This window comes from Triturus cristatus, chromosome 4_1 (genome assembly GCF_964204655.1).
Source record: "Triturus cristatus chromosome 4_1, aTriCri1.1, whole genome shotgun sequence".
NCBI lineage: Eukaryota > Metazoa > Chordata > Amphibia > Caudata > Salamandridae > Triturus > Triturus cristatus.
This window is the reverse complement of record NC_140585.1, coordinates 1220851939-1220878049: the sequence shown is the minus strand read 5'-3', so window position 1 is coordinate 1220878049 and position 26111 is coordinate 1220851939. Positions and strand designations below refer to the sequence as shown.

The 26111-nt window shown below is 47.8% G+C and overlaps 1 protein-coding gene across 1 annotated transcript in view; it reads left to right on the top strand.

The window, feature by feature from the left end:
* KIF5A (kinesin family member 5A) overlaps positions 1 to 26111 on the top strand; it is an 800696-nt gene that overhangs the window by 717644 nt on the left and 56941 nt on the right. Inside the window, exons 24-26 of the mRNA XM_085654600.1 lie at positions 339 to 555; positions 1440 to 1593; positions 6094 to 6176. Of these exons, the coding sequence (XP_085510726.1) occupies positions 339 to 555; positions 1440 to 1593; positions 6094 to 6176 (454 nt within the window). The remainder of the gene's footprint in view (positions 1 to 338; positions 556 to 1439; positions 1594 to 6093; positions 6177 to 26111) is intronic.

The following is a 26111-nucleotide window of genomic DNA, read 5'->3' as shown; positions in this document are numbered from 1 at the left end:
AAAAGGAAGTGACAGGGCGATCATAGGAGAGAACATTGAAACGTGGGCTAGAGACATAGGATGGTATCAAACTGTCATTTTGGCATCAAGTGGTTCTTAGAAAACCAAGTTTTCAGTTTCCATCTGAATTGATAGATAATTGATTATACTGATGGCTACTCTGTCTGTCACCGCAGGTTGGCTCCATTTTGATCTTACTCCCGCTGCAAAAAAGAAAGTGTAAAAGTGCAAAACAAATGCCTAAGGTTCTCTAACCGTGCTGACTTATTCTCTCTTCCTCTCTCTCTCCCTCTCTCTGTCACTTTCTCTCACCCCTTCATTTTTTACTGCAAACACAGTTGGTTCGTGACAATGCAGATCTTCGTTGTGAGCTTCCTAAACTGGAGAAGCGTCTTCGGGCTACAGCTGAGAGAGTTAAGGCCTTGGAGGGTGCACTGAAGGAAGCCAAGGAAGGCGCCATGAAGGACAAGAGGCGATACCAGCAGGAGGTGGACCGGATCAAGGAGGCCGTGCGCTACAAGAGCAACACTCGGCGCCCACACTCTGCACTCATTGGTGAGACGCAAGTGTAGTGGTGCCCCATCAGATAACGTCCCTGCTGTTACCACTGTTTGCACCTTCTAAAATGTCAATGCACTTACATACACCCCTGGAAAAAATGTCCCTTGTTCGCTAGGGCATGCACTGAGTTTTCAGGTTTTAAAAAACATCTTAAAACCAGGCTGTTCTAATGGCTTCTTCTTTATTTTTCTGTCGCTTCAGCGCCAAGCTACCCCTTCGAGGGTGATCCGCTGCGCTATATCAAGTATCCATTAACATAACATTTAACTCCATGTGAGGAGTACACAACTTGTCCTGACTGAAACTTTCCTCATACAAGTCTTTTTTCCCCGATGCTATTGTCTAGTGGTGTAGCTAAGGTGTAATGGGCCCCAGTGCAAGAAAAGAAAGTAGACTCCACTGCCCCCTGTTGGGTAGTAAAAGACAGCCATAACTGAGGTCAAGAGATTGCTTCATGCTACTGGGCTATGGTCCCCTTGTGTTGCTTTAATGATAGCTCCCCCTCGGTGCAATGGGCCCAATTGAAGTCCACTAAGACTGCAAGTCTCAGAATGAACTGATGGCCTAAATGAAAATGTAGGACTGTAAACAAGGTGTCCCCGTGGCTGTTACTTTCTGGCTGTCTTCGTCATAGATTCGTTATTACAGGAATTTCTTATCCCGAATAATATTTTGAATCTCAGACTTAGGAAATGGATGCATCTTATGTAAAAAAAAAAAGAATCATACTGAATTTCTTTGGAAAGTATGAACGTTTTCCCAAGAAAACTATTTTAAAAACAGAAGCAAGTGACTCACACACTCAGTAATGATTAGATGTACTGCTTTCTAACGTTAGTAAATGTATATTAATGTGTTTTTTTATAATTCACTTGCAGCTAAGCCTATTAGACCAGGCCACTACCCTGCAGCATCTCCTACTAGTCACTATGGTGTCCGCAACCCTGAGTGCCTCAGCTACACTAACAGCCTCTTCCAGAATTACCAAAACATGTTTCTGCAGCGTTCTTCCAGCCCTAGCACCGACACATAGTAAGTACCTGTCTGCATTGCCCAAATGCACCATCTTCTTCCTGCCTTGCCTATTAATTCAGTTGTTGCCAGAACAAAGCTCTTAGATTGTTACAGTGGTTAATTTGACCCGGTTGTTGCAGGTGGGACCCACCGGCACTCTTATTTGACCAGGGCTTATTTTTAGAGTTTCACCCAAAACAAGAGAGAAAAAAGTAGCAGAGGGGTAAAGAAGGGGTAAGAGAAAGACGGAAACACAGTGGCAAAGGGAGGAAGCAGGAATGGATAAGAACCTACGAGGTTGCAACATAGGGGGCAGAGAGATTATATTGATGGGTGAAAGGCATGAAATTTAAAAAAAGATTATCGGCCTGGGTATTAAGCAACTACAACATTCGGAAGTGGCTGCAAAAGGCTTCTTAGAAAAATGTGGGCCCGCCACTTATTCTTTTGAAGCGAAACACTGGATTGTTATCCCACACATTCGTCATCAGTCACACCACACTATGTCATTGTGATTTGCTGTGGCTACCGTTGACTAGTCCGATCATTTAAAGGTGGTCTTGAATGACTTCACATCACTGCCTAGTATACAGTCTGGCTGTTCATGGACCATGACACCTCTGGACACGATGAGCAGAGGTTTATAGCTTAGGCTTGACTCTCTCACCTGAAGGTCAGATCTCCAGGACTCACAGATGGCTGCTTCTCATGCGTGGCACCCAATATTGAAGACTCAAATACCGGTGGTCTGGGAGGGCCATTCTGTTTCTGTTGGACAGGCAACACAGGCAACACTGTTGCATTTTGTTTCTAACTCAGCAACTTAAAAGAAAGTCATTCTCCATTACTGTGATGTCCCTGCAGAGGAAAACAAAATAAAAAGTAAAACTAGTGTGATTCTGGATCCATTTTGTGACTGACTTCCAAACTTGTGCTCCTACATGGTGCCTAAGTAAAAACTCAAAACCCAGAAATTATCTCTGTCCTTTTTCTATCCTTCACCCTTCAAAATACCATGGTGTTAAAAATGACTATGTTCAAAACATTGTTCTCAAAGTCATTGACTTTCGTAACCTTTTACAACCAGAGTTTAGTCTTCTTTCAGTTTGTGTCCTGTAACTTAGGCTTTGATGAAACCAGACAAAAAACGAATATCTGTCTAAAATTGAGCAGCTTTGACTATGTCAAGCCTACTCTCGAGCCCAGCACAAGAACTGATGTAGGCTGCAGGATCAGTTTCATAGTAATTTAATTCACCCATAAAAGCCTCGAGACCAAGTGCCAGTCTGCACAGGTGTCAGAATTATGAGTCAATCGAAATTTATCAACAGACAGATTTTCCCCCCTTAAATTTCAGCAGGTCAAACCCGCTGAACTTCACTGGATGAAAACTACTTGCTAAATAGTGGGAAATGACGGTTTTCACGCTCACTATGTTTAAATGGCGAAACTCATAATTAGGGTTTTTTAATGCCCCCTAGGGTATTTTAGTTATCGGGTGCAATATACAACACTCAAATACCGAGGCACTTGTAATCAATGTTGAAGTGTTTCACAAACCCTGCCCTAGCTACATGGAGAAGTTATTCTACAAGGTGCTCATATAATCTAGTATCAAGCCATATCTGTAGACACAACGTCCCGCCTTTCCACCCCCCAACATTTGCAAAGACCAGCCTTACCAGCTATTCCTACTCCTGAGATTCCATGGTGGAATCAGCTGCCAAAAGACCTCCACCAGTGCCCCTCCTGCGTCCTGCTCCTTTTACAGTTAGACGCACACCTCTTCCATTTTGACTTACTCTAAGTCTACTCACCCACCCTTACCTTCTGTGCTAGTGTCCTCAGCACTTGGGTGACTCATTCTCTAACCATCCATCTTTTTCTCGCAACCATTACCCTGAAAGTGGTGTGGTGCTCCAATGTCATGAATGAAATAAAACGTAATGCAACACAACACCAGCCCCACTCAACAAAGTTTACATAGACCTCGGCCACTTCCGGTCTTTGATGTCCCAAGCCATATTTGTAGCTGTATCAGATAACAAAATATTAACGAATGTCTGTAGCCGAGGGTACCTTTGAGCTCTAGTCCCAAGCCAAATGGCCCTTCTGGCCCCCAATGTAACATCACATAATATACCCTTGCCTTCTGCCTAACTGTAGTTTAAACAGCGGCTTACATATCATTGACAGCACCAGCACAATTACTTGGGGACACTTTTGGTACACAGTTTCTACTGGACATGGAATTGTTTCTTACGGAGCGCTGCACAGTAACAGTTCCAACCATAAATACAGAACCAGCACTAAACAAGGGAGGGGTGTTGAAATGGGGGAAAGTGTGCTTATTAGGTCTCGCCTAAGCCAGCTCATGCGCTGCTCTGGTGAGACATTTAGTAAGAGCGGCTTTTGGAAGTGCTGCCAAGCGGCCACCAGCTTGCGATTACGTGCACAAGCGCGCGCTCCGCCTCTGCTTTCACTCTTGGAGCCACGCGCGCGACACTGCATCTGCTTTCACTTTTGCCACCGCGCGCGCGACGCTGCATCTGCTTACACTTTCCATATTGCCGCCCCCTCCAAACGTGCATAGAAAAAAAATCTATTTATTTACTTTTGCTATAATCGCGGCACCCGCGCTTTACATTTAATGTTAAAAATAAAGCGCGGATCCCGCGATTATAGCAAAAGTAAAGAAATAGATGTTTTTTTCTATTTCTGTACTTTTGCTATAATCGCGGCACCCGCGCTTTACTTTTAACATTACAAGTAAAGCGCGGGTGCCGCGATTATAGCAAAAGTAAAGAAATAGAAAAAAACATCTATTTCTTAACCTTTGCTCAGCCAAGGCATTACGCGCTTCTTGTTTGAAACGCTGCTCACATGCTCCTCTTTGTAGGATGTGAAACTGCCTCGTGAATGTGCTGCAGGATCTGAAAGAGGATGCAGCTAAATCTGCATAAACTGGTAACTTGTAATCCGTTTAGAACTTTTATACATTAGTCTGCCTCTTAGGAACAGGATCGTGTCCTTTACAAGCCGGTGGCTGAGACAAAAGCAGTCTTTAGACAAACTTCACAATCAAGGCATTCTATGCATGAATCTATATTTTTTGGTACCGTCCATTAAGAAGGGTAGAAATGTAAAATAAATGCATAAGTAAAACCAAAATCATTTTATTAAATTCAGAACAGAAACTATTCCGTGTTCTCATTATTGCATTTACTTGCTGTCTGCTCTAAATTTTAAAGTCTGTAACTTTCTGACTAGTTCTGCTTGCTCTCGGCTATCGATCAGCTGATTACCCACATCCATTACTTCCCATACGCAAGCTGGCTCCTTCCCTGACACTTGCTGCATAGCCGCTCCCTTGCTGTCTCGCATTCACGTGCTGTTGAATTTCAAACCAGTCTGTCACCATGTGTAAAGTCATGAGAAGAATTGGGAGTTGCACTTTATGCAAACAAGCATTGGCATAGCCAATAGGTCTCGCCTTTGGGGCCTTATAAGTATTTAGTTATGCAGCACAATATCCTTCCTGCAACAGCATCAACTGTTGCATGGCTAAACACTTGTAAGCTCTCAAATGGGAGACCTATTGGCTATGCCAATGCTTGCTTGTTTAGCGCCCAGGGCTGAGTGAGCATCAGGGCACAGAACTGGAAGCCTAGCAGCAGATTGTTTCACATTTTTAACTCAACAGATTTGATAGAATCTCTCTTAATTTGAGTTAGAACATTGTCCAATAACGGTACAGAAAAATTCAGATAATTTATATAACGCATAGTACAGTCTTGAGGCCCGGGCACCATGTTACTGGGGTAATGGGCTAAAAAATGGCTCTTTTTCGTAATGTTTCAAGGTGTGTTGGGACTGCGAGATTCAACATCTCCCATCCATTATCATATTGCCAGCACACATACATAGTAAATACACGTTTAAAAGTCTTGAGGTTTATTTGGTAATGTGAATTCAGAGTTGAGGTGGCACTGCAGTTCACCTTGGATCAGTGTCTAGACTCCTATCACAATACATTCCCCTGTTGGCAGCTTCTACAGAACATCGAGTGTGTGACTGGTCAAGGACGATCTCCTTGGAGGTTGCCCATTAGCAGGACAATGAGAGAAGAGCTTCGATAGCTTGTGCCCATGCAATGCCAGGGCATTGCATGGGCACAAGCTATTCTGTGCAGAGGGCGCCTAAACTCTAGGGACCCCCAACTCTCTAGGGGTCCACCAAACATTCTAGGGTGGGGGGCATTCAGACAAATGTCAATGAATATCTGTAAGGTGTTGGAACCTGGGGGCTCCTCCCACATTTCTGCATTTATTCTTTGCACTATCCATCCACCAAACACATAAAAAAAGACATGAATATTCTACCCAATAAGAACAAAGAGAAAATGTATTTTCCTATGTGGTCGAAAGGGAATGGAAAATAGGAAAAGTAAACAGGAGAATGACCATTGTTAAGAAATATATATGTTGTTGTTAAGTTACACTTTGGTTTTGTTTCTAGCCCAACAAATGCATGCTCAGCCAATGGCAGCAGCTCCTCCAGCAGCACCGTGGAACCCTATCGGAAGTTAAATGTTGACAACGGTAAGCCAGCTGCATGTGGAAGCCATGGGTGTGAAGCTGCAGCGTAATCTAAGAAGGAACTCAGATTGCATGTTGATGCCACGCCCCTAATGAGTATAACCTGAGCATAAGTGTCAACATGTGTGCTGTGAGACGCATAAAGATGCGCTTAGCCACTTTAAAAGAGGCCCTTAATGGAGCTGTATCACTTTATCGAAATTTCAACCTATCTCGTTTACATGTGAACAGTAATGCTTGCTAATAGGACAGGGGAGTCCAATGTTGATCCAGGAGAGCCAGATTCAGGCCACATATTCCGCATATCCATGTAAGATAAATGTACGTATGTTGCATATGCTTGTTTACAAAAGAAATAGCTATTCTGAAAAGCTGGCTGTCTTGGACCTATGTTAGACTTGCTTGGTACATCTTCCTTATTGTTGCATGCGTGTAAAGTTGAACTTTTATTTTGTGTTCAGATGGAGTATCTTGAAAAACTTGTTCCATTTATGTTTTTAAATCAGTATTTCTTGCTCATTCATTAGGACATTTTTAGAACATTCTCCTGATATATTAAAATACAATCGACATGGACACCACATGAACATTTGTGGGCATGCTTGCAAGGGCCATTTTCTTTTATTCAGCAGTTGAGAAATGCAATTTTATTCACAGTAAAGTTTGTTATGGCTTTAGTTGTTTCTGATTATGTGGTTATCGGAGTCAAATTGTATCTGATAAGGACTTTTAGTCGCAGAATCCTTACCTTATAGTTATCCCCAGGTGTCAGACTGGATCCGGATTTTTTTTTTGGGGGAGCAGTAGCCCTGTGCACCGGTAAGTGGCGTCAATTGACTCCGCATGGCGTCATCAGCGCCGGAAGTGACGTGCGTGGTGCCTATATAAGTGCCAATCCAGCGCGCTGATGTTCGTTCTTTTCTTTCCGCGCCAGTCAGTGCAGGTCTGGAGAAGAGCTGCCCCATCACCTTTTGATTGGCCTTTTTTCAACCTTTGTCGAAGATTTTTGAGACATTGTCTCCTGGTATGGTATGATTGTACATGAGAAAGGATGGTTTTAAGTCCTGTGGTGCCTGTCACTGTCAAATGGTGGTGACGGACCCACAACTCGTCTGCCTCTGATGCTTTGAGCGCGACACCAAGACCTGCGTTGATTGTCGCACCATGCACCCAGGGCCTTGAGGGAGCACTACCTCAAGTTCCTAACCACTCAACATGCAACGCCAAGACGGTCTTGATCCCGGTTGAGAGGAAGGTTCCAGGATCGGTTTCGGAGCCACTCCAAAAGCTCGCCGTCACCCATTAAGTCGTCCAGGTGTTTGGGCAAGTCCCACAAGGTAAAAAAGAACAAGACATCGAAGATGTCTACAACTTCTTCCCGTCTGTTGAAATTTATCCGACATGACAAGACAACATCAGCATTCGGGGCCTGGCTCCGCAGTTGAGCCGGCGCCTTGGCCCTCTCCACGCCTCCCTGAGTTTCCAGAAGTGACCCCCACCCAACTATGAGAATTTAATGAGGCCACGCATCTCAAATTTGAGTGGCCCTTCCCTGCTGGAGCAACTTTGGGCATTGCGAGATTGGGAGGGGCCCCTACAGGTCTTCCACCGGTGGGTTCGACATCAGCACCAGAAGGGCCTCTTCGATCCATGGACGGTTCCAGAACAGTGCTAGTCGAGCCACCTCGACCTTCCATTGCACCGACCCCAAGCCGACGTCCCCACCACCACCAGCACCCACCAGCGGTGCCACCCCATACTCATCCCCGACTCTCGCACAGAGCCGGATGGGCATCATATAACATGTCCCAACTACAGGCATTCCATCCAGGCTGGAATCTATGCTTTATTCCTATGGGCTAGGACTTGGGTATGACTGGGAGGGGCCACTGGACCCTGATGAATACCAGCCCCTAGCTGGATTTGCCGGGTGCCAGTGGACTGAGCACCTCCCCAGATACTAGCTTGGTCTCTCCTCCTACCATGGCTAGGGAGGAGGGAGCCTCATTTGCTATGGTGGTGAGGAGTGTGAATGAGGTCCTGGACCTTCAATGGTCCTCCGTGGCTGTCAAGACAAACATCTTGATGGAGGGGCTTCAGCCGGGAGTCACGCCATCTGTCCCCTTCTCCTGTTTAATGAACCCGTCACAAATGTCCTACTCAGGGCTTGGTCCAAGCCCTTCTGTTAATAGGACAACTGCCTGCTGGGATCGCCCTGCCCCTGGGTACCCCTACTTCCTCACCCAACACCGTACCCAGGAGAGCTTGGAGGTTGAATCCTCCACATCCAGAGTAAATCCTGGTGCAATCCGTACCACTCCACTGGACAGGGACTCTAAGAGGCTGGATGCCTAGGGACAGCCTAGCACTCCGGTCGGTGACCACCATGTGCCTTTAGGGCCGATACCCCCATTTGCTCTGGTACTCAGTTGCGCAGGTGCTGCCTATGGTCTCGGAGGAGGCCCGAGCCATACTCTCCCAAGCTATTACTGACAGGAAGGCCGTAGTTAAGTTTGCCATACGCTGTGGGCTGGAAATGACTGACTCACAAGGCAGCTCAGTTTCATTGTCGGTGGCTCTTAGGCACCACGCCTGGTTGAGAACCACTGTCTTTCCTGTGGCTGTCCAGGCCTCGCTGATAGTTATGCCTTTTGATGGCTCCCATTGATTCGAAGACAAGGCGGACTCAGCACTAGCGAGCTTCAAGGACAGCGGAGCTATAGCCAGGTTCTTGGGCCTTTCCATGGCCCCTTGCCAACCCCAGTCCACCTTGTGTTCCTTTCGTGGCCATGGAAGGGGTTTCCAGCCACGTCTCCACCAGCACAGCCACCACAGCATGCAAGCTTCCAAGCCCCTGCATGGCTGGGGATGAGGTACCCACAGACCTCATGAGTCAGATAGTCAGAGATCAGGCCAGTCCACCACCCCTTGGCAGCAGCACCCTCCAAGCCTCTTTAGTTTGCCCTCTGGCCATCATGGTTATCCAATGAGAGGCAGGATACGCCATCATCTGCACCAATGGAGGTCAATAACATCTGACCGCTGGATTCTCAAGGGGCTTCTCCCTACCCTTCATGACTAGCCCTCCTCCCATTACACACATTTGCGACAGGCTTATGGAGGGCCAAATATCCTTACTCCACCAGGAAGTGGCGACTCTCTTGGCCAAGGGAACCATAGAGAGTGTTCCAGCATCAGAGGAAGGTTGTGGTTGCTATTTCAGCTACTTTTTGGTGCCCAAGAAGGACAGAGGCATTTGTCCTTCTTGGGCACCAAAAGTTCCTAGAACTGCACTCTCTCAATTTCTTCCTGAAAAAGGAGAAATTTAAAATGTTCACGCTAGCTCAAGTCCTGTCTGCCTCAGACCCGGGAGACTGGATGGTACTGTTGGACTTGTAGGACACATACTTCCACATTCCCGTTCTGCCTACCCACAAACATTACCTGTGGTTCATGGTAGGCCACAATTACTTTCAGTTCACCGTGCTCCCCTTTGGCCTTACCAGCACCCCTTGGGTGTTCACCAAGGTGATGACGGTGGTTGCAGCTCATCTACAGAGATCAGGGGTGCCAGTCATCCCTTTTCTTAACAAATGGCTGTTGAAGGCGGGCTCGCCCCAGACAGCCGTCTCCCACCTACAGACTACAACGGGCCTCCTGCACTCGCTGGGGTTCACTGTCAACGTGCCAAAGTCACACCTGGCCCCATCTTAGATGCTCTCTTTCATAAGCGCTTTTCTGGACATAGTGCACTTTCGGGCATATCCTCCCAAACGGCGAGTCTAGGATATTCAGGCTATGTTACCGATGTTTCAGCCTCTATCATGGATTTCGGTATGACTGATTCTGAAGCTGCTGGGCCTCATGGCCTACTGCATTTTGCTTGTGACACATGGTCACTGGCATATGCACCCTCTGCAGAGGGGCCTGCAGTTCCAGTGAGTGCAGGGTAATCTCTCAGGTATGTTCCAGATGTCAGAGGGCACTACAAAAAATCTGTAGTGGTGGTTAAGAAACCTTGATTGGGTCAGCAGCAGCCCCTTCCCCCTTTCCGAACCAGATCTAAAAGTAGTGACAGATGTGTCACTTCTGGGCTGGGGAGACCATCTGGTAGAGGTGAAGATCAGAGGCCTCTGGTCTCCGGCGGAATCCAGCCACCACATCAGCCTGTTGGAGCTCAGAGCGTCCGACTGGCATTGAAAACCTTTCTACCCTCCATCAGGGAAGGCTCTTGCAGGTTTCACAGACAACACAACTACCATGTGGTACTGCAACAAACAGGGAGGAATGGGGTCGTCGATCCTTTGTCAAGAGTCGCTACGTCTTTGGACATGGCTGGAATCTCAGGGCATTTCCCTGGTGGTTCAACACCTGGTGGGATCTTGAAACTTCAGAGTGCACAAAGTCAGCTGAAGATGCCTAGCAGATCATGAATGGCATCTACATCCGGAGATTGTGCGAGAACTCTTTCTACAGTGGTGAGAGCCTTGGTCCAATCTGTTTGCCACCACTGAGAACGCACAATGTCAGCAGCTCTGCTCGCTGGAGTTTTCAAGACAGCTCTCGCTCAGAGATGTTTTTCATTTTGAGTGGAGCTCCGGCCTTCTGTACTCTTTTCCACCCATACCAATCCTGCCCAGAGGTCTCAAGAAGATCAGGAACAACAGGACCCAAGTCATTCTTGTGGCTCCAGACTGGACTCGGAGAGTGGTATCCTGAGCCGTTGAGCATAGCCACCGGTCCTCCAATCAGGCTGCCTTTTCGGGAGGATCTTCTGTCACAGCAGCAGGGATGGTTCTCCACCCGCACCTGTCAACACTCTGCATTCATGCGTGAAGATTGAGCAGCAACAGTTGACAGCTTTTGACCTTCCATCCTAAGTCTGTAATGTTATCTAGGCAGCTCAGCATTGTAGGAAGCTGGCTTTCTATGTAGTGTACCAAAACAAGGTACCTTATGCAAAAAATCCAGGTGACCCTTATTGGCTTACAGGGCCTTTCTTTAACAGTCCCAAAGTGCTCCATTTGTGGTAGTATTGTTGAGCAGTTTAGGATTATCAGAGGGGAGTGTTGAGCATTTGTTGAACACACAGAGTCAATACACGAGACACACTACTCTCAATTAGAAATCTGAGACAAATTTAGAAAATTAACACAATATTTTATATAACATTTAGACACCATATCTTGGGGATGAAAAGCAGGCTTTGGTTCATTACCATTTTTACACAGTAAATCAGTTGAGTAGCAAAGCTGTCAGATTTGAGGCATGAGCCGTGAACACGGTACTGTTATCCTATCGAAGGAAAAGATGCACTACATACAGGTATTTGCAAACGGTTGTAGCAGATACCTTTTAGTACTTAAGTTGCTTGGGGGCCAATGTCCAAAGTACCGCCAGCCGTTCAGGTTTACCTGCCAGGTGTGTCCGGGTGCAAAGGTGCTGGTCGCCATGGTAGCCTTGCGCGCAGTCAACAGTCAAAGTTTAAAGGGACCTGTTAAAACAACAAAGAATCTGCAAAAAGGAACTTGGGGACAAGTCTGGCGGAACCCAAAGAGGGGCTCAGCTTGTGGGAACTCCTAGGCCAAGGCAACCAAGGCAGAAGACATGCACTCGGTGTAGGGCTCTGGTGCAGAATTGCTCACTTGTGGGCCACTTTAGTGTTGGAGGCACTCACGGTTCTCGGTATACCTGCAGAGGAGGGAAAAGAAACACAGCAGAGTCACTCTCTATGTGGGGCTTGCCTCACTTGAAGTACCCCAATGTGCAGGCAGTTCTTTGTGGATGTGGTGTCTGGACTGGACACAAACAAGCCCCGGTGGGTGCAAGTGCTCCGGGAGGAAGGGCATTGGTGCAGGGGGGGGCTCCTGGAGGGTTTAGCATTTTGAAACTTGCCAGAGAGATGGGGCTGACCTCCTAGAGCCTCAGGGACCTCCTCCTGTTGTGCTGCTACTTTGTTGGGCCTGATGGCCAACAGGACAGTTTACCGTATAGATGCTTTTGGTGCCTGTACCTGCAGGGGGATGGCTTCTCCACCCCAATAGAGATGCTGCCTGGTTGTTGAAATTGCTAGATGATGCTCCACAGCTTTGGGAGTTGTTCAGCCTTGGGACGGGTCAGGTCAGTGCAATTGTCGAGGTTCCAGCAGCAAGGCAGTGTATAGCACCAAGTAGTGCTAAAGTCCTCAGTTTTCGCGATGACTGCTCTTTTGTGTCCTTCCTTTGGTTCCCAGTGGACAAATCTGAGTTTCTGGTGTCAGGGGAGCCCCTAAATATTGAATTTAAGGGTGTTAAGGGGAGTATAGGGTAGTAGTCAATGGCTACTTACACTTGGGGTGACTACAGCACCTTAATGACCACTTCCTGTGGAGAGTGGGCATAATCCTGACCCAGAGTTCCTATTTGCAGCAGAAACAAGATGGTGACCCCTTCCTTGACTGTCCATGTCAGGTGGCCCACATTAGGGGCGTGACCAGCCTGTAACCGAGACACGCCTTCTGACTAACTAATTTTCACATCTGCTGCTAAATGGGCCCCAGGGCAGAGGGTGGCATTCCCAGGTCTGGGGGAAAGCTGGAGTCGCATATCAACAGCGGCAGAGGCTTTGAAGCCTCTGGCCTTGATATGCTAAATTCACTAGCCATCCTGTTGGAGGAGGTGTATCACCTTCCTCTGGACAGGCATTGTTTTAGGCTTTAGATAGCGTGGGCTCTCACCTGCAGGGGGTCAGAAACTTGTCAGTGGTGGCAGGCTGGGTGATACCAGAGACTTGCAAATTTCAGGGGACACCTTTAAGGTGCCCTCTGAGTACATGTAATTATAAATCTAGTACTGGCATCAGTACAGATTTATTAAGATGAGGCTTTTGATGCCAAACCACATTATGTTCAGTGAACCCGATATGTAGCTGGGTAACTCATTATGATCAGTGCCCAGTACATATGCTTAGGATGGCTTCTTGATCACTTGCAATGTCTTGGCGATGGAACCAGACATCACAAGGGCATATCTGCACATGCAGCTATGCCCTCACATATAATGCACCTTCCCTTAGGGCTCTAAGTTCTGCTGTAGGGGTGACTTACATAAGGTAAATGCAGTGCACAGGGGCGTGGCATACAGTGAGTGTGCCATGTTGTGTTTTTGGAATGGTTTGCACCATTTCACGCAGATTGCAATGGCAGTCTGCATGCAATTTGTGTGGGTCCGTTGGGGTGGCATAATACATGCAGCAGCCCTGGGAGACCCTCTTTAGTATCCATGCGCTAGGTACCAGGGGTACCATTTATTAGGGACGTGTAAGGTTGCTAAAGTCCATCCCAATTGGGTTACAAGTAGACTTTTATCTTGTTTTGAGGGAAAGAACACTGACATTGGGGGCCTGGTTAGCAGGGACCCAGTGCACATTCAGTGGAAAGCATCAGTACTAGGGCAAAAACTGGCCGTGACCATGTCACAAAGGAGCACATTCCAACAGGCATCCCTCCACCAAGATGGTATACACTGGTTGTTGGAGCACGTTTGTGGCATGGTGTACAGCCAAGAAGGTGGACCCTTTATCTGCACCCCTTTCCTATGTTCTTTTATTTATCCTTACCCTGGCCCAGCAGGGCTCTTCATTGAGCATGTTGAAGTGTTATTTCTCTTCCAGCGAATCCTCATCAATAGTCATAAGCACTTAATAGTCCCGCCCATGTGCGGGGACACTGGAGCACTTATAAAATACATGTGTGTATACATATATCAATCCAAAAAGTTTGTTACACTCACAACAATTGCAGCCTATGACAGGCTAAGATGTCCAATTTGTATTTTCATTTAAAAAAATTAAAACATTCACTTGTATATGTCATTGTAGACGATAGGTGAATATAGCAAACCTTTATCAAGCTTTCTTTAAAAGGAAAAGAAATGAAGGACAGAATTAGCCAATAGGCTACAAGTAATACATTAAGCTAATGCAACTGGCACTGTACCTTTAAGAACCTCACAGTACTCTCAGTATCCAATCATTCTCCAAAGATGACAGTTAGGTCAGGTCATTTTTGTGGGACAATATTGGAACCTGGGTAAAAATTGATGACAGTAGTATTTCTTGTTGGGGAGGAGGGTTGCTTCTGACTTTGATGAGGATACCCCGCGAAGAGAACTAGGATTGCAATTAAGTAACGTTTCCTTCTCTTCCAGGGGACCCATATCAATAGTCATAAGCACTGAATAGAATGGCAAGCCAATCCCTCAGAGAGCGGACAAGATATAGAGACAATCCCAATAATTACCCAAAAAGATTCCTCAGCAATGCATGCCCTACTTCAGTATCTTCTCTGGAGTCTGAATCTAGATAATAATGCCTTATGAAAGTATGGACAGACATCCATGTTGTGGCTTTGCAAATATCTACAATGGGGACATTCCTAAGAAGGGTTATAGAAGTCGCTTTACCTCGAGTAGAATTAGCATTTGGCCTATAAAGTAAGCATTTTTTGCCAACTTATATGCTAAAAACAATACATAAAACTATCCATCTTTTTATTGAAAGTTTTGTAGAAGGCAAACCAGTTCTTACTGGTCCATAATTTATGGAAAGCCCATCTGATTTTCTTATGGCTTCAGTTTTGTCCAAATAGAATTCCAGCACCCTTGATACATCAAGTGAGTGGAGAGATTTCTATGCCTGAGTTGAAGGATTTGGAAAACAGTTGGAAAGTAAATCATTTGATTAAGGTGGTAATCAGAGACTACTTTAGCAGAAAACTAGGATGAGTTCTCATTACAACTCTGTTTTTGTGAAAAACTGTTTATGGTTCTTTTTGTACACAAGGCTTGGATTTTGCTTACTCTGCATGCTGAAGTACTTTTGATTAAGAAAGCTGTTGGGGGTGTGGCCAGCGGCATGGCGGACTAGACGTGTCCGACCGGAGCTCCGATGGCTGACAACTGATCCTGCTTTAATCCTTCATTCACCCTTACGATCCTGCTCCAAAAATCACGGGCTGAGTGCCGGAAGACCACACTCGTGCCCAAATTGGCCTGTTTTGGTGAATACTGGCACATATTGGCGAGAAACGCAGCGAGAATCAGAGACCCGGCTGTGGACAAAATGGCGGCAGCCTGAGCTCCGAGAAGTAAGGGAGACGTTGCCGGGGGCCTGCGGGCTGCCCGCGGACCGGGGTGGACAGAAGAGGTGAGGAGCGGGCGCCGGGCGGGCTCCGTCGATCCCCCCCCCTTTCTTCTTCCTACTCCCTCCTTCAATCTTGGTGCACGCTGGAGACTGGTGTGGTGCAGTACCGGGCCTCGAGGAAGATACCGGCGGTGGACCGGGAGACGTGGCACAGGGGGCCGGTGATTAGTGAGGAGCCCTGCGGTGAGGCATTGGCGCTGGCAGTGGTGTTACTGCCTACAAGCGTGAGTCTGAGAAGGGAGAGCCGGAGGAATCGTGACCAGGTGTGCCCCTGTGTGCCTGGGGGCCCGGTCATGCCGCTGCGGAGACCGTGGCCTGGGGGAACCCCTGAATCCACCTGTGGGATTGCCAGCGGGGACCCGGAGGTACTGTGGGGCCCCAGCGCCGTTTGGCTGCACACCGGGTGGTAGACTGGCCCGCGAAAGACAGTGAGCCTGGTTGCACCGAGTCGGTGCGACCGTGAGGAAGGGCCCGGACCTGTGCTGCACCCAGGCGCTGACTGAGAGGGGCAAGAGACAGCAAACAGCCCGTCAGAACAAGGACGGATTGGAGACCGCACTGGGGCCACAGACTGGAGGCGGCGAGAGCGGTGAGGTGAGCCGGTGTGAGGTTCGGGGAGCGCGGCAGAGATGGGCCTGGAGGCCTGCTGGGTCGGCGCCGGAACGCTCTCCCCCCCGCCCCACGCCCCCTGACTGGCCACCGACTGGCATACTTTGTAAGCGGGCCTGCTGACCTATACTCACGCCTGGGGAATCACCAGGTGTGCACCGAAAGACCGGCAGTGTGGTGTGAGGGACCCTCGAGAAGGCCAACGAGGACAGCAGCGCGACAGGGAGACCCTGCCTAACGATAGGGGCAGAGTATTGAGACACCAGGGACTGTGGGGGACACACGGGGGCACGCAGACGGCGCAGCGCTTGCGCCCTTCCTTTTTTCTGTCAGACACACGCAAACCCTGTGACACAGGAGGGAGGGATGAGTGACTCAGCGGATGGGAATGAGGACTCTGCCCTAATACAGGTGACCACAGTGTGGGCACGACCTCCGTCAAGTGGTGTGTTCGGCACCACACTGGACTAGCGACGGTTGGATCCCCCCGCCACCACAGGCATAGGTGGGGCTCCTGACCTCCCCTAGGAGGGAAAGCTCTTCCGGACAACTGCGGCTATGGTGGCCACACGGGGGGATGACCGCAGATGGGCGAACAACCTACAGACACGTGCAGCCCGCGGTTCCCCTAGCATTATCTCCTTGCTGCCCGCACGGGTGGCGGACGCAGATGGCGCAAGACAAAGACCCCAAATCACAGAAACAGGGAAGATGGACAAATTTACGAAACCATTGCATGTGACGGACCCCCCTACCCCCGCCTGAGCGGAACCACCTGATAATAATGTCATCCTTCAAGTGATTCAGTCTTCCAGGGAGGTGTTGGAAGGTAAAATTGATTAAATCAAAATCGACGTTAACCTGCTCCGCCAAGACCTGCAGAATGTATCTGAGAAAGTCACACAAGCAGAGCACCGCATATCAGAGTTTGAGGACACCACCTACACGCTCCGGGGAGAGGTCAAGGCCCTAACGGCGGCCATGAAAGACGTGCTCTGGAGGGTCGACGATGCTGAAAATTGAGCCCGAAGAAACAATCTTCGATTTCTTGGCTTTCCGGAGACCGTTGAAGGAACAGACGCGAGTACCTACCTGCACAAATGGCTGCTGGACTCACTCCCTGGTGCGCGCTTTTCGCCATGTTCCATAATCGAGAGAGCACACAGAATACCGGGGACCCGGCCTCCGTTAGGAGCCCCACCACGTCCGCTGATCGCGAGGTTCCTTAACTATCAAGACAGAGATCTTATCCTCAGAGAATTCAGGCAAAAGGGGGAAATTCGGATGGACAATACTAGGATCATGGTGTTTCCGGACTACTCCCGAGAGGTGCAGAAGCAACGCAAAACGTTTGACTCTGTGAAAGATAAACTACGACAGCTGCAAATCACGTACATGCTCCTCTTTCCTGCCCAACTTGAGGTGATCTATCAAGCCAAGACGTTGTTTTTCAATACTCCAGAAGAGGCCTGGCATTGGCTGGAGAAGCGCCCTCTGCTGAAAGCAGCCAGAGGCCCGGCACCACTCTTGGGGAAAGCCCCGTCAGGACGTAGTAATAGACCCAGAGCGCAGCGCCTTAAATGGAAGAACACGGAGACTGCCCAGAGTGCGACACGTAGGGTGACTCCATATTGGAATATAAGGGTGGCAGGGTCAACGCCACGGGCCTCAGACTCTGAAAACATACACCGCACGGATTGGTCCAGATGGACATTGCGGACGGAGGAACTTGCTACGCAGCACTCGGCATACTGCACCAATCAGGACATTACAACGGACTCAGAAGAAGATCTCTCCGTACTGCAAAACATTAATCTCCTGGAAAATCACGGAGAGGCAAGCACTGAGAATGGCACGGACACTCGGATCCAGCACGCCGATAAAGAAGAAGGATGAACGGTACCTGGCCTGGAGAGTCGCAAGGACAGTGGGCCGACAGAGGAACTCACACGCCACCCCATGTGTTCTGTTTCCCCTGTTGTATTTGCCTTTTCTGCGTCCATTTCCCTTATATTTCCTTTCCTTTCCCTTCCCCCCCTCCCTTTCTGTTTTCATTCTTTTATTTTAGGTTGGACATCTTGAATTGTTTAAGTTTGTCTGGGGACTCCCTGCCTATTAGCTAGTTTTCGACATTAGCATTAGCAGATCGAGAGCCTGGCCCTCAGATAGCCTAGTTAAGGCCAGTAGATCCAAGCGGGAGGGAGCTGGAGGGACAGGGAGCACTTTGAGGAGGCAGGCTTGGGGGGGTGGGCGACAGGCCTCTCCAGTCCAAACACGACACAGTTGGTCCTGTTGACCCAAGGGGCAGTCGGTTGGATAATGGGGGAGTGTGGGGGGGTGGGACTGGGGGGTTGGGGTTCTTAAACAGTTATATGGCAACATTGTAGGAAGGCATAATGAGATTACAGAAACAGCTGCAAAGGGGCTGGGGAGGGGGTCCTGACAGTGGGACGGGCACACCATATCACCGGGATGGCTACACCTAATCAAGGGACGTACTCGGTCCTCTCCTGGAATGTGAACGGGATGGGGAATAAGGTTAAGAGAGGACTAGTGACAGCGTACTTCAAATGATTAAAGCCAGATGTCATCCTTCTGCAGGAGACACTTCTAAAGGGCACACACTGCGGGTTCTTAGGCCGAGGGGCATATAAGACACTAGACCATGCCCGGTTCTCCACCGGGGCGAGAAGGGTGGCAATATTAATTAGGAAAAACCCACCTTTCACACTTGAGCGCACATGGATAGATCCCAATGGTACATATGTAGCAGTCAAGGGTGTGTGGGACAGACGTAACATCACTTTCATTAGTGTATATGCACCTCCCAGGTTACAAAGACAAACGGTGGAGAAGCTCGCAGCGGTCCTGCTGGAAGCGGGCTCCGACACACACATTATTGGGGAGACTTCAATGACGTAATGGACCCCACTCTGGACCATAAGACTGTCCCAACGGGAGGCCCCAAAGAGACACCGCTCAAATGGTTCGCAGACACACTGACACTTACTGACATATGGCATAGGCACCACTCCCAGACCAGAGCCTATTCCTTTTATTCAGGTGCCCACAAAGCCTTTTCACCGTTAGACTACCTACTGGCCCCAGCGAGAGAAGTAGAGGAAATACTCAAGTTAGAATACCTGGCGAGAGGCCTTTCGGACCATTCGCCCCTGTGGCTCATACCGGGTACCCGTACACAACGTCTGGCTGGGGAATGGAAGCTCAATCTATGGGAACTGAAGGACCCTCAGGTCACTAGGGAAATCAGGGTGGACACAGAATTATACTTTCGTGAAAACGTGGGGACAGTGTTTTCTGCCATCACATTATGGAAGGCATACAAACCCGTACTGCAGCATAGGGCCCAGAACATTATTGCTCATAAAAAACGGAAAGAAGGTGAAGAGATCGCAGGGCTGGAATCCCGATTATTGCAGATTGAAACACAAGCTATCGCGAGTGAGGACCCTTCCTTGTTGCGCAGCTTACAACTTCTTCGACTGGAATATTTTGCGTTGGCCAAAAAAGACACGCAACACGCGTTACAAGCCATGCATCGACGTCTGTACGATGCAGGTGACAAGACAGGTAGACTGCTTGCGTGGCTTAGCAAAAAAGAGCTAGAGAGTAGGTGGGTAGCCTTGATACACACAGAGGACGGCCAGACTCATGCAACTCCCGTTGCAATAGCTAACGCCTTCGAGGGGTATTACAAGGCCTTTTACACGCAACATGCTCTGGCTGAGCCATCACAAATCCAGGCATATCTTCAGACAAAACAGTTCCCTAAGCTAACAGCCAGCGAGTCACAGACACTGGATGAAAATATCACAAAGGAGGAAATTATAGCAGCCATCGGTCAGTTGAAAACTGGGAAGGTTTCAGGTTCTAATGGGCTCCCGCCTGAATTTTTTAAGCAGAACGTGACGCTATTTAGCCCCTACCTCCTTCAACTATACTTAGAGGCACTCGAGGCGGGCAGTCTTCCCAGAGATCTGCGGACGGCCACAATTGTGGTGATTCCCAGGAAGGATAGACCGCCACAGAAGTGTAGCCTATCTCCCTTATTAACATGGAGACCAAAATATTGGCCAGAATACTAGCCAACAGGCTCACCGCGGTGATTACTGGTGTCATTCATCTGGATCAATCTGGCTTTATGCCAAAGAGGTTGACGAGGCTCAACCTGCGGAGGTTACATAATTGGCTAGAGGTGGTGACCACTAGGGAAGACCCACATCTCATCCTGTCCCTCAATGCCGAAAAGGCATTCGACACAGTTCATTGGCCCTTTCTTATGTCCGCTTTGGAGGAGTTTGGATTTGGCCCAGTATTCAGGCAATTGATCGCCATTCTCTATGAGAGACCCCTGGCCAGAATCAGAGTTAATGGTGTGGTGTCGTGGGAATTCTTAATAGGAAGGGGCACTCGACAGGGATGCCCCTTGTCCCCTCTCCTCTTCGCTCTGGTTCTGGAGCCCCTCGCATGTGTCATCTGAGCGCACCCAGGCATAACAGAATTCTGGGGAAGAGAGAATGCGGACTCAGACGAGCACATCTCTCTATATACTGACGACATACTGATGTATGTTACAAACCCGGAATTGACGCCTAATATTATGGAAAGTTGTGAAACCTACGGCACATATATATATAACTTTACTGGGAAAAATCATGTCTCTATCCAGTGGGCCTAAGTAGTGGGTACAACGCCTGCCCAAGTCGACTTCAGTTAGCCCCTGAGGGCATAGAATACGTAGGGATTTATGTCACAACGAATACAGCAGTGGTGCTGGATCGCAATCGTTACAGGGTGTTCGGGGAGTTTTGCGCGGATGGGGAGAGATGGAAGTCCTTGCCATTGACGCTGCTAGGCAGGGCAGCACTTTACAAAATGATAGTGCTCCCAAAATTCTTATACATTCTGCAAAACACCTATCAGCTGATTCCGGATGAGGTGTTCACTAAAATTGAGGACACACTGCGGACATTTCTTTGGGACTGGAAACCGCCGAGGATAGCGCTGGCGACATTGCAACGCAACCAATATAATGGCGGCATTTCCCTACCCAACCTTTGGTTATAGTATTGGGCGGCTCATTTATTTGTGGTGAACGAATGGAAACATGTGGAAGGGGACCACCCCACATATGCACTTGAACGCACACAATTTGCCGATGCTCATACACGCAATACATTTATGGGGGACGGAGCTCTGCACCGCTCCTAACAGCAACACGGATCATTATAGCGGCATGGAAAAAGGCAGAAAGGCAGATGAAATGGGATAGCCGGGTGACCAGGGAGACCCCGTTTTGGGTGGGAAACAGGCTTAAAGAAATCGCAAAACTGCGAGGTTTTCTGGAAGTTGGATTTACTGGGCATTTCAGAAATTAAGGACATATTATATCGTAAGGAGCTGGTAACCTTCTCTCATCTCCAGACTGAATATGACATGAATCAGACGCAACACAATAAATACTTACAGCTGGCACACACCTGGCGGCCACAACGCATAGATACTGATGACATCCCTGAATACGCACCTTTAGAGGGGTGACTCCTGATGGGTGAGATCGGGGAAAAGGCAGTCTCCTGGACATATAGAACAATAGTCAATAACAAGCCAGATTCCCTGCAGAAGTTGAGGGCGAAATGGGAGTTGGACCTGGGAGAGATAGAGGGCCTGGATTGGGAAATGGCGTTGATGCATCCCCGGGAGGTGGCCATCAAGTCACGACTTAGACTGATCCAATTCAAATACCTCCATAGAGCCTATTATGACAGGGCTCGACTGCACCACATAGGGAGGGCGGAAACGCCAAACTGTCTGTGATGTAACACGACTGAGGGTACATTCTTCCACACAGTTTGGGAGTGTTCACAGATTCAAGTGTACTGGGCAACCATGCTGGAGGAGTTGGGAGCTATATTGGAGGACACGTTACCCTTGAATCCCCTGTTTGTTCTGTTGGGAATATCCACGGAGAGTGACCTCCCCAGACCAAAGTTAACTCTGCTTCAGTTAGGAATAGTTGTGGCAATGCGCTACCTGGCTAAGGCATGGGTGGCTGTGCTGAGCCCATCACTGGCCGAATGGAGAAAGAGTATGGATATGTATATGTTGGGGGAGAAAACGACTTAGAAAGCACCGGGCTGTCCCAAAAAGTTCTGGAAAATATGGAAGCCGTGGCTCACATATTACAGACTCACTCTCACTGACTCACAATGATCTCGAAGGGTGGGGTGACGGGTGGGGGAGGGGAAGGGGTCGTGGTGACCTCTGGGAACACTGAACCGCTATTTGCCCGTATACCACTGCTAGTGAATTATGCTGTTGATGTGACGCTGAAAGAACTTATGGAATCCGATGATGCTTACTGTTTTTGTATTGTAACTCAGAAAATGCCAATAAACACATTTTAAAAAAAAAAAGAAAGCTGTTTTCTTTGTAAGACACCTTGTGAATAGGCTTAAAAGTAAGCCCCAGTAATCTAGATAAAACAATGTTAAGCTCCCATGGGGGAGAGGGAGTTCTGACTGGAGGGAAAACCTTCTTAATACCCTCTTAGAAATTCTTAACCACAGCTATTTTAAAAAATGAAGTTTGTGAGGGGGATTTTCTGTAGGCGGTTATGCCAGCAAGGTGTATCTTAACAAAGAAGTACTATAAATGAGACTTTGCTAGATGAAGAAAGTAAGGTAACAACACTTCAACGTGTTGGATGTGGGCAGGACTATTCAGTGCTTATGAATTTGATTTGTATACCCCTGGAAGAGAACTAGGATTACAGGTAAGTAACATTTCCTTATCTGCAATCTCTGCCTTCCTGTGGCTGCCAGATCAGCCTTCTCTCTTAAAGTCTTCTATTGTAAATAGGTTCTTTAAAGGTATGCAACTCTTATTTCCTGCAGCTCCTTTTCGTTATGCCTCAATGGGACCTTAGCTTGGTTCTTACTTTTCTAATATGCGCTCCCTTCATAACTGCCTCTTATGCTTCTCACTATGAAGATGTACTTTCTGGTGGCAATTGCATCTTCCCAGAGGGTCAGTGAACTGCAAGCGCTGTCATCCCATCCTCCATACTTCTCTTTCTTGCCAATCTAGGTCCTTTGGACCAAGCATCCTTTTTGCCGAAGGTGGTTACCCTGTTCCACATAGGCCAGTCCATCACTTTGCCTTCCTTTTATGCTCCACCTCATTCCTCAAAGGCAGAGTAGAGACTCCACCGTCTGGACTCAAAAAGAGTGTGTTTTACCTTGACCACACCAAACCGTTTCTTGCGAGTGGACGATCAACTCTTTGTGGAATATGTCGGAGCCAAAAAAGTGAGGTTATTACAAAAATGAATCTTCTCCCTATGGATTGTGCTCTGCATTAAGATTTGCTATGCATTAGCCATAGAAGCATCCCCCAGAGGGTTTGCATACTCATTCCACCAGAGCAAAGGCTGTGCCCATTGTGTTAGCACGCAGAGTTCCGGTCCTGGACATATGCCAAGCAGCAATGTGGGCCTCACTACATACGTTCACTAAGCACTACTTCCTCGACATTCAGGTCCATTGGGGCTGGCACTTTGCCTGTTTGCTCCTGCAGTGGTTCCTAGTCTAAATCAAGTTTGCAGACCCAGCTCTGGAAAGGTATTTCTTAGGTACCCATTCTAAGGTAAGGAATCTGTGACTCGAAGTCCGTTCAGATGAACAAGTCACTTACCTTCAGTAGCACCTTATCTGGTAAAGCCTCTATCTAGCCACAGATTCCTTATCGACCCACCCATCCTCCCCTCTCTGTGAAAGCATTTATAGGTCCAGCACTACTCCCTTTTCAGTACTCTAGTTCCACACACCACTGGTCAGTGTTTTCCTTGGCTCTGTGCAGCTGGCATGAAAAGTCGTGAAAAGAAACTGACGTCACCGCGCTGGGATGGTGCCTATATAGGCACCGTGCATCACTTACGGTGCAGGCGATGCCAACGACGCAACGCAGAGCTGAACTATGCCACCTACTGGCACTCAGGGGTATTGCACATGAAAACATTTCCAGAACCAGTCTGACGCCTGGGAATAATTCTAAGGTAAGGAATCTGCGGCTAGTTAGAGTCTCTATGAGATAAGGCATTACCGAAGGTAAGTAACTTGTTCATCAGTTCCTATGATATGTGGCTGGTGAAACCATCTCACCTTTGACTGTGTGGCAAATAAAAACAAACGGTTTCTGTTTAAATTGTAGGTATCATAATTTTGTGGCAGAATTGATTTTTTTTCTTTCCTCGTTGTTGAGTTTTCTTATATAGATTCATGTGGTTGATGGAACCATTTTGGGGTGGGGGGTTAGGTGGTTAGTTGGGGAGGGATCCAACAATCCTGAACGCCAGTTTTCTGCACCTTTGGGAACTTAATTAGAGAAGGGGCTACAGATGCTCATGCAGCCTGTTCTGTAACATAGATAGTGCAGGCACATATATAGCACCAGCAGTATCTTAAGTAGGGGTGGGTGGAATTTGCGTAGTCGCGCTACGCAAAGTTCAACGAAACGGTAAAAAATCTCCGCGAGCATGCAGAAATTCCGCAAACATGCGGAATTGCTTGTCCGCGATGCTTTTTTCCTGTTCGCAAACGCTGTTTGCGTGCTCGGGGGGAAATATCTTGCGAACACGCATTTTGAGAACGCGAACAAGCAAAAAATTCCACGAAGCCGCGGAGCGCAGAATTTTGGGCAATGCCGCATTCTCCGCGGAACGCAAAATTACCCAAATTACCCAAATTCCGCGAGCGGAACGGAATTTACCAACCAGGCTTAATCTTAAGGGGGTGCTCTCTCATTTGCATGGGGACGTGGTCCCATTCAAATGAGGGAAACATTTTTCGTCCACACCCACACCACATTATAGACGCAGGGGTAAAGGCATTGAGGCTGTCTGGAGGCACATTGACTGTGCACCTCGAAGGAATGGCTCACAATCAGTGCACTATCCAGCCTGAGGGAGCCCTCTGAACGGGGGTATAGGTGATCCCTTGGACCCTACAGATATTCCCTTGCAGATGAGTGCAGTGACTTACTGCACCTGCCTGAAAAGGGGTCTCTATTGTCCTTTTGAAGTGCAGGCCAGCTACCACCTGCACTAGGAAAGAAGTAGCGGCTGCCATAGCAATGTGCTGCTCTCTCGTGGCTGCCCTTAGGGCAGCACATTATATGTCATAGGCCGCATTGTGCACCAAGGCCAAACAGGCAAATTACAACTAATACGTCCCCTCATCGGTTGAGCCATTTTGTTTATTTATGTGGTCGCTGAAAGTGTGTTATTTCTGGTCAGTGGGTTGATATAACCATATTGTTTTTACCATGGAACCACCTTGTTCTTTGCATGCAGTTGATACACTCATTGTGTATCTCTGCATGTTGGTGGTGCAGCTACCTTGTTTCTGTTTCTATGCAACTAGTTAGAAAGCTGATAAAGGCAATGTAACCTGTTTGTAAATACATCCTTTAGTTACTAGCGGCTGGACAGAAAATTAAAGTCTTATTAGTCCAATGACAAAGGGACCACTGGCACAGTCTTGATATTTCACGCCACATTCTGATCGAGTTCTGCCACCGGCAGCTTTGCAACTTTTACAAGTAGTCCAGAAATAATAATGAGCAGACATAACGGCAGTAGTTACATCGGTGAAGAGGGAGGAAAGCTTTATCACAGACACTCGCACTGGTTCTGCTGGAGCAATGGGCCCACCTTACCATTTATCCTGCAATAATACGTTTTATAGTTGCCTGAGAGTTAAAGGGGAGTTAACATCAATCAAACAATTCAATTTACAGTATAACACATTTAACCACACATAAGGACTAGGAATCGATCGATAAGTAAAGTTAAATGAGTTTTATTACATATTAAGGGCCAAACTGATATTCATTTGTATCTCAAGAAAATATTGCAAAGATACAGAATCCCCTAAAGTAAATCAAAATGTCGAATAAAATTACGTCTTAGAAGCTCAAGCCATACCAGAAATTCAGTTGCAGCAATACAAAAATAAGAAATAGAATTTCTTGATCAGTGTACAGATTTAAATCCTCTCGTCTATGCATGAATAAATCTAAAGTCACATAAACTAAAGTTGAAACACTTGGGAAACCTAGATAAATCAG